Here is a 15766-nt window from a genome sequence, read left to right as displayed (position 1 = left end):
GCTTCGCCAAAGAAGAGTCCTTTGTTAATGTTTCAGCACTTCCCCGATATGCACAGTGAAAGGGAAGAGGACTTTCCGAAGTTTAAACCGACAATTCTCAAAGGCATTCCATCCATTAAATCTGTGCACGTGGTTGTGATAGGAGATCATTATAGAGCATTAATGGAAGGCCATTATTATGACTTTAGAAACGCTCGTTAATGATTTATCCCAAGGTATCGCTGATCGGGGAAAAACATGCATTACTGGGCCACTGTAGCCTACGCTGATGTGCAGGAAAAGGAAACCCTTTACAAACATAACATGGCATATACTGGCTTGGAAGTCTATCCTTTGTTATGGCAAATGTTCATTTTATTCACCCTGGCATTAAATATACTGTAAAGTGTGAATGTTATGGACTGTGACATTGATGTCTTCATGGCTGAATTGATCTAAACATCAAATAGATCGCAGGTATCCATTACATAGACTACAACACTCCCACAATAGCCGTGGAAATAAAGGGGAGGCCAAGCAATCCACCCCCCTTAAAGATGGATTCTGCAGTAGGGGGGAACAGAGCCACTTTCTGCCCCACAGCAGTTGTTATTGTTTTTGTGTTGATGAAGCAGAGGTGGAGAGCGCTGGGGGAACGTTGCGCATCATGGCAAACAAAATCTACAGTATATGTTTCTGTTCTTTTGCACGTGTTCATTGTTTGCAGTAACTTCTTTGTTGTTGTAATATCGCAAAACGAATGTGGCAGTTTCACCATTAAGGATTCCAGCTTTAAAGATTTTACTAGCAACTCATTAAATCCAGAAGTAATAAGGAAGTCTTATTAGGCCTACAGCTCGGGACAATTATATTAGCATGCTCTTTCTTCCTGTTACGACACAGATGGTCGTCATCGTGGTGAATAACAGGCCAACGGTTTTGCATTAGAGAAACTATTAAATGATAAAAGATCTTTCAATAATTAGAATTAGTCATAATTAGTGTGGGCTATATAGTAGGCTATATAGTATATAGTATATAAAGTACAATCTGTAAGCTGCAGTCATATTGCGACCCTGTCTATCATTAGGTAACTCTAATATAAAGTCTAACTCCCACGAACATAAACATTTCCACAGTCATTGGGGAAAACGTCAATGTAGACACAATAGCCAGCTTCCCGGAAACCATTTCCATTCATCTCTACCATTTAAACTACGGTTTAACTTCATCTCAGGGCAGGGGCGTTCTTTTCCAATCCGATTCAAATTCTTTAGTCTACAGATTGAATTTCCAAGGTAGGCTATAAGGACACCAGCATACCAGGTATGCCCTCTTATGTGCAGTATTACAAACTGGTGATAACTTATCTCTGTTGAGTTGTAACTCTTTAAACTGGAACACTCTCCACTAGATGGAGCCAAATGAAAGTAAAATAATTTAGGAGTGAGTGAGGCTCCAGGGTCCGTATTCATAAAGTGGGTCAGAGTATAAGTACTGATCTAGGATCAGCACTACTACTCTGACACACTTTATGTACAAACAAAAATGTGGTCCAAGACATCATCACCTACTACTTCTCCCATGAAGGAAAAAAGCATTAAAGGTTTACTGTGGTGCGTCCAGGCTGGGGGTAGGGGGGTTCCAATGCCGTGAAAAAACACATCCTAATCCTGTTGAATGACATCAATGTAACAGTATAACTTTAAACCGTCCCCTCACCCCGACACGGGCGCGAACCAGGGACCCTCTGCACACATCAACAACAGTCGCCCACGAAGCATCGTTACCCATCGCTCCACAAAAGCCGCGGCCCTTGCAGAGCAAGGGGCAACACTACATCTAGGTTTCAGAGCAAGTGACGTAACTGATTGAAACGCTACTAGCGCGTACCCGCTAACTAGCTAGCCATTTCACATCCGTTACACTCACCCCCCTTTCAACCTCCTCCTTTTCCGCAGCAACCAGTGATCCGGGTCAACAGCATCAATGTAACAGTATAACTTTAAACCGTCCCCTCGCCCCGACACGGGCGCGAACCAGGGACCCTCTGCACACATCAACAACAGTCGCCCACGAAGCATCGTTACCCATCGCTCCACAAAGGCCACGGCCCTTGCAGAGCAAGGGGCAACACTACATCTAGGTTTCAGAGCAAGTGACGTAACTGATTGAAACGCTACTAGCGCGTACCCGCTAACTAGCTAGCCATTTCACATCCGTTACATCAACATGCCATTCAAAGGACAACTGAATTCAAGGAAAACCCAAAGATCTATATCAAAAAGCCAAACCAGGTGCAAACATAACATTTTCATGGACAAACCCTCAGGAGAGATTTCTCTTCCCATCCTGATGGCTTGCTTCAATCGACAGCAGAATATTTTGTAACACGTATTACGGCAGGGGGACTCAATAATCACCACATCCACAGATTGGCTAGAATCCTGCCGTAACAGAACATAATCCAGGGTATTTAAACGCCATCTTGCACCGTGGTTATAATATATCCTACCATAAAATGAGTTAGATTGTGCACCAACAATACACATACTGTACACACACAGTAAGACATGGATTTATATAACCCTCTCTCAGCAGAGACAGCAGAATATCCTGCGAGATAAAGGAAGAACGCCAATGTCCATTATCTTTTTGCCTGAGCATCTTTCTTGTGGAGGTAATGCACACCATTTGGCCTGGAAAATTGTGACGAGGCACTGCCAGTACTCAGGATGAATGACTGTGCTGCCAAGACACATGTCGATGGGCTCCTGTCATGTGTAAGCCTGTGGCGAAGGAGATTGGACAGAGGGTTTTTGGTGTAAATAGAATTTAAATGTCTTCAATAAAAGCCTTTTTGATACCTCTACTTTTTCCATACAAAATTTGCTTTGTCTTTTGGATAAATGATCAGTTGGCTTAAATGAATACGTTGAAACGGTATCAATCAGAATCCAAAATATATGCATGTAGTTAAGTTGCATTATCTTCAGCTTCCCACACTTTAATACTGATGATAAACTGTCAGGATAGATATGTTAGTGGCCACACATAATCAGTGGGTGGTGAGAGACAGCAGTCTTGCAGCCCTAGGGTCTGCTGTGGCTATGGGCAGAGACAGACCTCCATCTGCCGAATAACAATCTACAATAATGTGGCTTACGCTGTCACAATTGACAGTCACTTGTGTTCATGTCTAAAGTGTAGAACAGGGCTTTAAAAGCAACAATTCATATGGGACAAAAAAATATAAAAACATTTGTTTATAGAAGATGTTGGAGCCTGAAACACAACACAAAACACCCCTTTGACAGTCTGTCTGGAAAATCGAGTATGGATGTTGAGCTGAAACATTACCGAAGATCCCCACCTTTACTATGCTTTAAGGAAAAAGGCAATTGAAAGTTCCATCATCTCAACTTGAAAATCCTTGTGTTATCAACCGTTCTGTTGCTTTATCTGCACTTTATTTAACCTCCTTAATTCACATGATTTTATAAACGTTGAATTACTTTGTGTCTACAGTCTACACTAACTTAATCCGCTGCAAAGTCAAAAAATTCAAGATCCTTTGGGGTCCTTAGAAACGGGCTAAATGACATCTAACCTTCTACCAGAGAAAGAGAGAGAGCGAGAGAGAAAGAGAGAGAGAGCAGAGATGTTTTGTTGTACCCTTACCAGATAACTGTTTTGATTTATCCTTACTCTGAGTAGCTACAATTACCTGGAGTCTCTGAGATGCCCACCTAGGCTACTATTTAGTCATTCTAGGCATGTGAATGCTATGAACGAACCATTGTTTTTCTAATGTATGAATATGATGTTATTATGAGAGGTCCTGGTCTAAACCCTGTTAGGTCTACTCCCTGTAGAGGTCTACTCAATGAATTATATATGCACTAGATGACTGATAAGGGGCGCTGTATTGAAGCCACCGTGCCTCCATCTTGGCACTCCCCCACCGTGTAAAAATATTTTGGAAGCTAATAGAAATGCATTTATTAACGTCTACATTATTTTTTGCCACATTTATTCTATTTCAGACAACTTATTGCAACTTAAAAATGCAAAAGGAAAAAATGTATACAAATATTTTCCTTATAGTATATTTTTTAGAGATGACTCATTTTACTGTCCCCACTACAACAAAAAATACTTAAATACATTAACTGGGGAGTGCCAACATGGCCGACCGGTGGCTTCAAAGCCTCTCAATGGCCAATACATAGAATCAGCAATCCAGGGTTTATATACATCATTTGGTGTACTCCCTGTAGTGAAAGCAGTGAGAACTCGCGGTCTACTACCTCCTTTGTCTCCATGGCAATTTTATTTTCCCAGCTTCCATTGCGGCGTTTCCCGCGGAGATTCTGTTCATGACATAAATATTTGTCCAGAACGCGCACCTCGCAGTGAACCACCATAACGCACTACAGTTGTCATAACAGACTGGGTGTCTGTCTCTCGTCTCCATGTACACGGCATATTCTGTTTAGCCTACACTGTTTACATTTTTATCCAGTCGTTTCTCCTTGTTATTTGCATATCGTATCGACTGTGTGTAGGTAACCTTGATAATAGTCAAAACCGTTGTGATATTATATTGATGAGGTGCACTGAATTCGTTTAGTTGAAAGATAATTAACCGACTTCATGTTAAACCCCTACATTACAGTGAAAGTGACATAAAGCATTCCTAAAGGCTATACATTCTGTCATTTAGGTAGGCTGATCACTCACCTCTGGTTGCATGTTCCTTTTCCTCTTTTGTCACTTGTTTCGCCGTTTTTGCACTCATAGAGCCGTCTTGGTAAATCGCACAATGAAGCTTCAACCCAGCAGAACAACGCCACACTGGTACTCCTTCGAATTACAAGAATATGTAAAGCGGTTTCAGATTTTTTTTAATCATCAGGTGGGGCTCTGTGGCACAAAACCACTAAGGATAAACTATTTGACCGTAGGCTACTGGTCGTTTACCCAGGGAGTCTGCTGACTTGATTTATTGAGAGAGGTAATATATAAAACACAATTTACCATGTGAATTCAGTGTCCAATAAAACATGTAATCTTAAAGAAGATATGTTCAGCATTGTTGTAAACCACATAAAACAGTTCGATACTCAGACCACTCCGCCACGTTTTTGCAAGCAAAGCAAAACTATCATAACCGAGACATACACACATTTATATAAATGATCATATTTCTAAGGTGTCAAATTGATAGCAGGTGATACAAAATTGTAAGTGAACGGAGGTAGTTTACCAAGATTGAGTAACCTCTCCTTGTCCTTCCACAAGAACAGACAACGCCGCCGCCACTCAGCCACACGGGTCCGCGCCTGCGAGACTCTGAAGAACTCTATCCGAGACTCAAGATTCCAAGGAGCCAACTTCACCGTGCAAGTGTCAAGTTGTTTATTAAAGAGATTTCATTGAAACAAAACAGTCAAAATGAATAAAACGACATTTAAATAATCTGAAATGCATTAAATACTCCCCGTATTTGTACTATTACTCCCAATACAGGCTCTTCCAAAAAGGACTTTAATAACGCATGACAGCCTAATCATCATCATCCTCATCATAATCGTGATCAGAATCATCATCGTCATCATCATCATCTGTCATACTTCTTCGTTTTAGGTTGTGATTATCACGACTACGAATGCTTATATAATCAAAAGTATTTAGTGGTAAGCCTACTTAGAACATTTTATTATCTTAGTCTTGGCTTTCTTTCCTGTCATGATCATTATGACTTTCTGAGGTCCATTTAGTTCTTATACTAACGAACTAATCAAGACTAACTGGCTCAAAACTACAGCCTACAAGATTTAGGGCAGAGTAGAATTGACTGGGGTTTTTGTATTTGAATCCTATAGTATCCTATAGGATTTCAATGTTTTTTCTCCTATAGGATTTCAATACATTTTGTTGATGGGAATTGTATATACACTGCTCAAAAAAATAAAGGGAACACTTAAACAACACAATGTAACTCCAAGTCAATCACACTTCTGTGAAATCAAACTGTCCACTTAGGAAGCAACACTGATTGACAATAAATTTCACATGCTGTTGTGCAAATGGAATAGACAAAAGGTGGAAATTATAGGCAATTAGCAAGACACCCCCAATAAAGGAGTGGTTCTGCAGGTGGTGACCACAGACCACTTCTCAGTTCCTATGCTTCCTGGCTGATGTTTTGTTCACTTTTGAATGCTGGCGGTGCTTTCACTCTAGTGGTAGCATGACACGGAGTCTACAACCCACACAAGTGGCTCAGGTAGTGCAGCTCATCCAGGATGGCACATCAATGCGAGATGTGGCAAGAAGGTTTGCTGTGTCTGTCAGCGTAGTGTCCAGAGCATGGAGGCGCTACCAGGAGACAGGCCAGTACATCAGGAGACGTGGAGGAGGCCGTAGGAGGGCAACAACCCAGCAGCAGGACCGCTACCTCCGCCTTTGTGCAAGGAGGAGCACTGCCAGAGCCCTGCAAAATGACCTCCAGCAGGCCACTCACTGTTCACGCACGACTGTGTTGCCGCACACAACTCCAGCACCATCATTAAGTTTGCAGACGACACGACGGTGGTAGGCCTGATCACCGACGACGATGAGACAGCCTACAGGGAGGAGGTCAGAGACCTGGTAGTGTGGTGGCAGGACAACAACCTCTCCTTCAATGTGATCAAGACAAAGAGATGATCGTGGACTACAGGAAACAAAGGGCCAAGCACGCCCACATCCACATCGACGGGGTTGTAGTGGAGCAGGTCGAGAGCTTCAAGTTCCTCGGTGTCCACATCACTAAGGTATTATCATGGTCCAAACGCATCAACATAGTCGTGAAGAGGGCATGACAACACCTCTTCCCTCTCAGGAGACTGAAAAGATTTGGCATGGGCCCTCAGATCCTCAAAAAGTTATACAGCTGCACCATTGAGAGCATCTTACTTGCTGCATCACCGCTTGATATGACAACTGCTTGGCATTCAACAACAAGGCGCTATAGAGGGTATTGCTTACGGCCCAGTACATCACTGGGACCAAGCTCCCTGCCATCCAGGACATCTATACCAGGCGGTGTCAGAGGAAGGGCCTAAAAATTGTCAAAGACTCTCTGACACCATACGCCAAAGCAGTACCAATGCACCAAGTCTGGAACCAACAGGACAGGACCGTGAGCAGCTTCTACCCCCAAGCCATAAGACTGCTAAATAGTTAGTCCGGGTAGCTATTGCTTAACTCTTTTGACTCATCACATATGCTGCTGGTCCTGTTGCCTAGTCACTTTATCCCTACCTACAGTAGGGATACATATCTACCTCAATTACCTCGTACCCCTGCACATCGACTCGGTACTGGTACACCGTGTATATAGTCAGGTTTTAGTTAATCATTGTGTATTTATTTACTCATTGTGTAACTACATAAAACATTTTCCTTTAAGTATTTTTTTAGAAGGTACTAATGTTACTGTCCCCACTACAACACAAATATACCTAAATAGATGTCATTTTGTCCTTGAAACATTTAATTCCATTCATTCCTATGGAGGACTGCTCCTACTGGGTAGTGCCAATATGGCCGAGCAGTGGCTTCATATCCTCTCAGCGGCCAATGCATAGCATCAGCAATCCAGGGTTTATATGCAGTACATCATTGGTACCGACTCGAAGGGCCAAGCTTTCATAAACAGGAACCAAATTCATATTTCAGCTCGTCATTGTAATTTCTAAGCAAAATATATTTATCTGTGAACGAGATCATTGCTTGAATACAGGTGCTGTCAATGTCCATGGGGAGATGAGAGCATTGTCTATGATAAATCTTACATTCTGTTAGCTGTGCAAAACTATATAATGGTTAATAAGGACTTTGTAGTTGTACATTTTAGAAATATTCCCAATAGTTTCCATGTCCTATGTTTTGTTCTGAGGCTTTCACACTGCCTGTTCTGCTGGTAGTACCACACTCACATTGGGACTGCATGTAGCCTGTTTTAGAGGCCTAGTGCCCTGCTTATACTCTTATCATCCAAAGGTCACTAAAGCTTAGACGGGGAAAACAGCAGGACAGTTAGATATGGGAAAATACATAATTAGTGAGGCAGAACTTCACCAGCCTGAGCTGGCATCGTCCCTAGGAAGAGATCAGGAGCTTACAGCTTTGCGAGCTCTGCAAATACTATACAACTTAGAGTTATACTGACATACCCACCTCTGCCCCTCATTTGGGTACACAATCATTGTTTTTGTGACACAGACTAGAATTTACAACAGCCATTTTTAACCTTTATCAAGAGTGGAAATAACCTTGTGGTTGAAGAACCACTATTCAGCGGTCTTGCACTTCAAACACAGGGGTGACAAAAGTCAGGCAGCAACTGTCAATATTTGTTGTGTTGCCCAAGTTTGGACAACATTTGTCTTCAATTAGTAAAAATGTATGAACAATTACATTTGAATCAGCACAATATATAGACCAATAGATGTAATAATGACAGTTAGGTTTTAACTCAAGCCACCCAACTTTTTAAAAAAACTTGAAGATTAATTTTATACAGACTCACAGAGAGACGGAGAGAGAGAGAGTGAGAGAGAGAGAAAGCGAGAGAGAGAGATTCGCTTACTCAGGTGGTCATGTGCAAATAGTCTCCTGTACTTTGGAGTTTAGAGTCAGTTTGTCCATTCCTTTTTGGTCTTTTCTGTTTGGTGGGATATCAATAGGAATAACTACCTAAAGCAACAAGATGACAAGGATTTGTTTATTTGTCATAACTGCTGTATTCATGGTGGAAAACGAGTTCACTTCTGGAGGTAGGCTTCACACATCTAACAACAAAAAGATATCGGCAAACAGTATCCTATGTTTCTCATAAGTGCTTCTTTATCATTCTTTGTGATAGTAGAGAAATACCATACAAACGTGATGTTTGACTCACATATTATTTGTCTCAACAGTTTCTGTTATTTCTGCTTCACATAAACCCAAACCAGGACTTTACTCTGATTTCAGTAAACTGGCTTCACTTCTTCCCTGATACCTCATGCCCGTAGTGGGCACAGGGGCACGTTCCCCCTCAGCTTTGTCCTGTTTAAAAATATATAACTATTATAATTTTAAGCACATTTTTTGTTGTTGTTGGTTCTCTGTAATACCTAGCCATCTAGCAATTTTAGGAAGTTGGTTTTAGCTAGCCCAGATAGGTTCTCAATCACCCATCCTCATATCTTGCTACCAAGAAGCCATTTCAGGCTATCAATCAAGTTAGAGTAGATTACTTGTCTAACTATCTTAGCTGGCATGCCTGCTGGCAAGGTTGGTAGACTTTAGAAAAGAAACGCAATAGCTAAATGGATAAGACTCACATTCCTTTCAATCTTTTACACAGACGTTAGCAGAGATGAAGAGAATCACACACTACATGACCTAAAGTATGTGGACACCTGCTCGTCGAACATCTCATTCCAAAATCATGGGCATCAATATGGAGTTGGTCCCCCCTTTGCTGCCTTAACAGCCTCCACTCTTCTGGGAAGGCTTTCCACTAGATGTTGGAACATTGCTGCGGGGACTTGCTTCCATTCAGCGACAAGAGCATTTGTGAGGTTGGGCTCTGTTGTTGGGTGATGAGGCTTGGCTTGCAGTCGGCGCTCCAATTCATCCCAAAGGTGTTCGATGGGGTTGAGGTCAGGGCTCTGTGCAGGCCAGTCAAGTTCTTCCACTTTTTACCCCTTTTTCGTGATATCCAAATGGTAGTAACAGTCTTGTCCCATCGCTGCAACTCCTGTACGGACTCTGGAAAGGCGAAGGTCGACAGCCATGCGTCCTCCGAAACACGACCCCGCCAAGCCTCACTGCTTCTTGACACACTGTTCGCTTAACCCGGAAGGCAGCTGCACCAATGTGTCGGAGTAAACACCGTACAGCTGGCATGCACCCGGCCGCCACAAGGAGTCACTAGAGCGCGATGGGACAAGGACATCCCGGCTGGCCAAACCCTCCCCTAACCCGGACGATGCTGGGCCAATTGTGCACCGCCTCATGGACCTCCCGGTCGCGGCCTGGGATCAAACCCGGGTCTGTAGTGATGCCTCTAGCACTGCAGTGTCATAGACCGCTGCACCACTCGGGAGTCCTCGACAAACCATTTCTGTATGGACCACACTTTGTGCAGAAGTGCATTGTCATGCTGAAACAGGAAAATGCCTTCCCCAAACTGTTGCCAAAAAGTTGGAAGCACAGAATCCTATAGATTTTCATTGTATGCTGTAGCGTTAAGATTTCCCTTCACTGGAATTAAGGGGCCTAGCCAGAACCATGAAAAACAGCCCCAGACCATTATTCCTCCTCCACCAAACTTTATAGTTGGCACTATGCATTCGGGCAAGTAGCATTCTCCTTGCATCCGCCAAACCCAGATTCATCCGTCGGACTGCCAGATGGTGAAGCGTGATTCATCACTCCAGAGAACGCGTTTCACCGGAGTCCAATGGTGGCAAGCTTTACACCAGTCCAGCCGACGCGTGACATTGCGCATGGTAATCTTAGGCTGCTCAGCCATAGAAACCCATTTCATGAAGCTCCCGACAAACAGTTATTGTGCTGACGTTGCTTCCAGAGGCAGTTTGGAACTTGGTAATGAGTGTTGCAACTGAGGACAGACACATTTGTACGTTCTACGCGCTTCAGCACTGCGTGGTCCCATTCTGTGAGCTTGTGTGGCATACCACTTTGCGGCTGAGCCGTTGTTGCTCCTAGACGTTTCCACTTCACAATAACAGCACTTACAGTTTGACCGGGGCAGCTCTAGCAGGGCAGACATTTGACGAACTGACTTGTTGGAAAGGTGGCATTGGATGATGGTGCCACGTTGAAAGTCACTGAGCTCTTCAGTAAGGCCGTTCTACTGCAAATGTTTGTCTATGGAGATTGCATGGCTGTGTGCTCGATTTTTATGTCCACATACGTTTGTATATATAGTGTATTTAGTTTCTTTAAAAAAATAACCACCAGTCGGGAGGATACAGACAGCTCAAGAGGTATGCTTAGACATGCAGAAAAATAAGCATTTAAAAAAAAAATAGAATTAAGCATAATGATTATGGCTCTAGATTTCAGGAAAAAAGTTGTTTAAAAATGCAAAATTCTTCAACTCCCTGACGGGGGCCCTAGCCCCTAGTCATCCTCACATACTTTGTGCGCCGTCAGATCTTTGGTGTGCATGACACCCCTGCTCCTTCCAGTTCCGTTGTCAGTCAGTCAAATGCGGTGTCATATTGTATAAACTTCAGGGTACAGATACAGGATGAGAGCATAAGGGTGAGGATGAGAAGAGTCAGAAGAAGGGACGTTTTCTATATGTCAATGATGATATTTTCTTCTTCATGGTAAACGACATATGCTTCGCCAACCTGAACCTATAAGGGGAATTCATTTCAACTCAATTGTTCATTTAGTGACCCCCCCCATCTCTGTCCTCGTTTCCTCCGCAGCCTCAGTCTTTCTGTCCAGGCAGTCTGCAGACACCCTCCTGAGGAGGCAGAAGCGCTACAACACGGGGGCCTTCGAGGAGATGAAGAAGGACAACCTGGAGAGGGAGTGTATCGAGGAGCGCTGCAATCTGGAGGAGGCGAGGGAAGTGTTTGAGAACGAGGAGAAAACAGTAGGTAGCATCCCCTACAACCCCACGTGAAGTCCATCTGCCCATTAGGCTCTGCCATGTCAAGTGACAGACAGCATCAATAATGGTGTTTGTTTTTATTTTTATTTAGATGCAATTCTGGGCGAATTACCTTGGTAAGCATTAATGCAAAAAAAATAATTTTAAATCGATATTCTGTAGAGATAGTAGAGTTGTACTATCAGCTGATTGGTATAATCTATCTCATCTACCTGCAGTCAAGTCTTTGTCTGTGTGCCCCTACAGACGGGGACCAGTGTGAGTCCAACCCGTGCCAGAATGGGGGGAAGTGTAAAGACGCCATGAGTGCTTACGTGTGCTGGTGTCTACCTCAATTCAATGGGAAAAACTGTGAGATAGGTGAGCAATGTGGTCCCTGTGTTCTGTTTCAAATCAAATCAAATGCAGTAACGTAGACTATCTCTTCATCCACTTGGCATTCGATTGGATCTGCAGATAGTCCTGCTTCAACCTGAACATTTCATTGCATATGTTTACCTTATAATAGCTTACATGTTAACCTCGTTAATCCATTGTTCATCCATCCATTGTTCAAAGTCAACTAGTCTCCTAATCCTCTGTTCTCATGGATTCTCCCTACTCAGAGATGGCTAAGCAGTGTGACATTAACAACGGTGGCTGCTCCCACTTCTGTGTGCTGAACGCCCAGCATGCTGAGTGCGACTGTGCCACAGGGTATAAACTGGCTCCGGACAAGACCACCTGTGAACCAGACGGTACTGATGAATCCTGCATATAAATCCGTGCACTATGTTCCCTTTGCGTTGATTTAAATCATCTATCGTTTATTTTCAACCGGTCTCATCTATGTTTGTTTGCCAGGACCGTTCCCCTGTGGTCACCTTGGCAAGGCTATAAGCTCAACGCTGTCCTCTCGGTCGATCATCACAGCCGTAAATGTTGATCAGACTCAGCACTCCTACGACAACGCCCTCAACATCACTGAGGCACCGGAGGCCTCTGTGAACAACAGCTTAGATTCTCTTGCGGTCAACGCCACCACCACAACCCCCCACCGCATCAGCAGCACCAGTAGCAGCCACTCTTCCTCAGTGCTGGGTGACTTGCCCTCCTGGGCCTTCTTCCCAACACTGCCCACCATCCAGGAAGAGACATCCAGCGACCAGCGCATCGTTGGGGGGAATACAGTGAAACCTGGGGAGATCCCCTGGCAGGTAGGACCGTCGAGTGTGTGAGTGTGAGTGTAACTAAGCCCCTCCAGTCAATGTGTTTAGACTGCGGTTGTCTATGCTAACCTCTGGGACACTGCCAGGTGTCCCTGATGAGCAAGCTGACCGGGCAGAGCTTCTGTGGTGGCACCCTCCTCAGTGAGACGTGGGTCATCACCGCTGCCCACTGCCTGAACGAGGGCAAGATTGGATCCTTCTTTGTCAGAGTGGGTGAGTAAAACCAAGCAGGAGTGATTGCCTATTTCGTATGTGTGCTTCACTCGTTCAAAATAATGTTCATCTGATCACAATGTCTCTCTCCAGGGGAGCACAACATGCAGGTCAAAGAGGGGACAGAGCATGACCACGCTGTGGGTGAGCATCACATGCACCCGCGATATGACGCCAAGATAAGTCAGTACAACCATGACATAGCCCTGCTCAAGCTCCGCACGCCCGCACTCCTCTCTGACTACAGCCTCCCCATCTGCCTGGGGCCCAAGGACTTCACTGAGACGCTGCTGAGGGAGGCCTCTAACTCGGTGGTCAGCGGCTGGGGCAGGATGCGCTTCCAGGGCCCCGAGTCCTCCATACTGCAGAAGGTGGAGGTGCCCTACGTGGACCGGACCGAGTGCAAGGGCAGCAGCGCAGAATGGGTGTCCCGCTTCATGTTTTGTGCCGGTTACCGCAGCGAGCAGAAGGATTCATGCCAGGGGGACAGTGGCGGTCCCCATGCCACCCAGTACCGGGACACTTGGTTTCTGACAGGCATCGTGAGCTGGGGGGAGGAGTGCGCCAAGGAAGGGAAGTATGGCATCTACACACGTGTGTCACGCTACTTTTCATGGATCTCCAATGTCACTGGGCTTAGAAGCATTGGTTCCAATTCTGAGCCTGATGTCTGAGAGGTCCAAAACCCTCATGCCCTTACGTTACTTAACGTTTTGGATGATTACCATTGTGTAATGTTTAACTGAGCTGATTTACTCTTTGTTGATTTATTAAAAAGGATCCGGGAAATGATGTCTCTGAATGTCTTCTGTAAGTTATTCAAAATAGTCAGGCAGATTCAGAAACATTAGGGACTGACCCAGAGGCCTACGCCTTGTACAGTAGTGTCAGTCAACATTTACAAAATGCACATCCACACCCAAAAAGGTAAAAAAAAAATAAAAAAATAAAGACATAGTAAAGAAACATTTACGAAAATGGATAAGAGTGTCTGCTAAATGACCTAGAACGTAAAGAAAGACTCTCCCATCAGATTATCTTGTGCTTGTATTTGGTAAAATAATTTCCATCCATGTCATATATGAAATTCTCTGTACATTCACATGAATCCCCAACGTCCGTCTATGTGGAGAATTGACATATAAGCTGCAACATCCAATCATCACACTCACTCAGCAGCAGAAATAGCAGCAGCGGCAGAAGCACTGCAGGACCCTCCTCTCACGTCAAATGGTCAGATGACTGACACACCACCCCCTGCTGGCACAAAACTGCAGTGCACATAAAAATAAGCATTAGGCAATGTTCAACAGGGAACTGACCACTTGCAACGCCCTGTTGACATTCATGCAGAATAGTGAGCATAGAAATACAACGCTTGGCACGGTTTGCTTGCTGTTAGTTTTCTTACTGAAATGTAAGCTATTTACCATAGTAATTGGGGGTAATGAGAGTGGTACAAAATGAGGCTGTTCTAACAAATAAAGCAGACAGGGCAACTGTACAATAGCATGTTTTGGCACATAACCTGGCATTGATGATATGTTGAAATCTGTCATGGTCTATCGTGAACCATGATAGTTACACACAAATGTAAAAAAATAGAGATTGATTCACTTTCACTGTAACAGAAGTAAAACAGTCCTTTTTCTAAGTAAATATATTTATAAAGTGGACTAGAAACAGTTCATGCATCTCATCCACAGGAAAATGAAGACATGAAGATCCCATCTCCCCGGGGTGACAGTTCTTTAAGGTGATGTTGTGATGCCGCCTGGGGTCGGAAAGTAGACTCAGTCCACTGCCTTGTGCTTGAGGTTGTTTGCTTGACGTGGGTAGGGATGTTACCCACGGCAACACATGCACCCTCTGGAGGAAATGTAAAAAGACGTCCTTGTGGTTTATCGTCATGGTATTAATATGGTGGTGATTATTATACATTTCCGGAGATGGACGGTAAAAGAAGGCAAAGTTGACCCTTCAGATCCTCTGGTTTGATTGATGACTGGTCGGTCTCTCTGGCAGCATGTTCAAGGCCCCTGGAGACTCCAGGGAAGATGACCTTGGACAGGGAATGATGTCGGGACGACAGTTATGATGACAGAGGTTGTGTCCGGACGGAGAGTGGATGGCACGTGCTTCATTCAGAGAGAGCTGAGCTTTCGGGTTTTCTGATTCCCTGAAAGAGTAAGAGAAAGAAACAGGTAGTAAGGTAGTAATGTGCAGGTATGTAGAGAAACACACAGGTAGTAAGGTAGTAATGTGCAGGTATGTAGAGAAACACACAGGTAGTAAGGTCGTAATGTGCAGGTATGTAGAGAAACACACAGGTAGTAAGGTAGTAATGTGCAGGTATGTAGAGAAACACACAGGTAGTAAGGTCGTAATGTGCAGGTATGTAGAGAAACACACAGGTAGTAAGGTAGTAATGTGCAGGTATGTAGAGAAACACACAGGTAGTAAGGTAGTAATGTGCAGGTATGTAGAGAAACACACAGGTAGTAAGGTCGTAATGTGCAGGTATGTAGAGAAACACACAGGTAGTAAGGTAGTAATGTGCAGGTATGTAGAGAAACACACAGGTAGTAAGGTAGTAATGTGCAGGTATGTAGAGAAACACACAGGTAGTAAGGTCGTAATGTGCAGGTATGTAGAGAAACACACAGGTAGT

General features: G+C 44.0%; 1 protein-coding gene across 1 annotated transcript; it reads left to right on the top strand.

Moving 5' to 3' along the window:
• The first annotated feature begins 8639 nt into the window (after positions 1-8639).
• f9b (coagulation factor IXb) lies at positions 8640-13889 on the top strand. The gene is made up of 8 exons (XM_039005901.1): positions 8640-8807; positions 11487-11656; positions 11766-11790; positions 11921-12034; positions 12280-12411; positions 12518-12870; positions 12969-13095; positions 13189-13889. Exons 1-8 carry the CDS (start codon positions 8741-8743, stop codon positions 13767-13769), a joined length of 1569 nt encoding a protein of 522 aa, XP_038861829.1. The 5' UTR covers positions 8640-8740; the 3' UTR covers positions 13770-13889.
• The last annotated feature ends 1877 nt before the right edge of the window (positions 13890-15766 follow it).

The sequence above is a fragment of the Salvelinus namaycush genome, chromosome 12, assembly GCF_016432855.1.
Source record: "Salvelinus namaycush isolate Seneca chromosome 12, SaNama_1.0, whole genome shotgun sequence".
Taxonomy (NCBI): Eukaryota; Metazoa; Chordata; class Actinopteri; order Salmoniformes; family Salmonidae; genus Salvelinus; species Salvelinus namaycush.
Note: the sequence above shows the minus strand (reverse complement) of the source record. Positions and strands in the feature narration are given on the sequence as shown.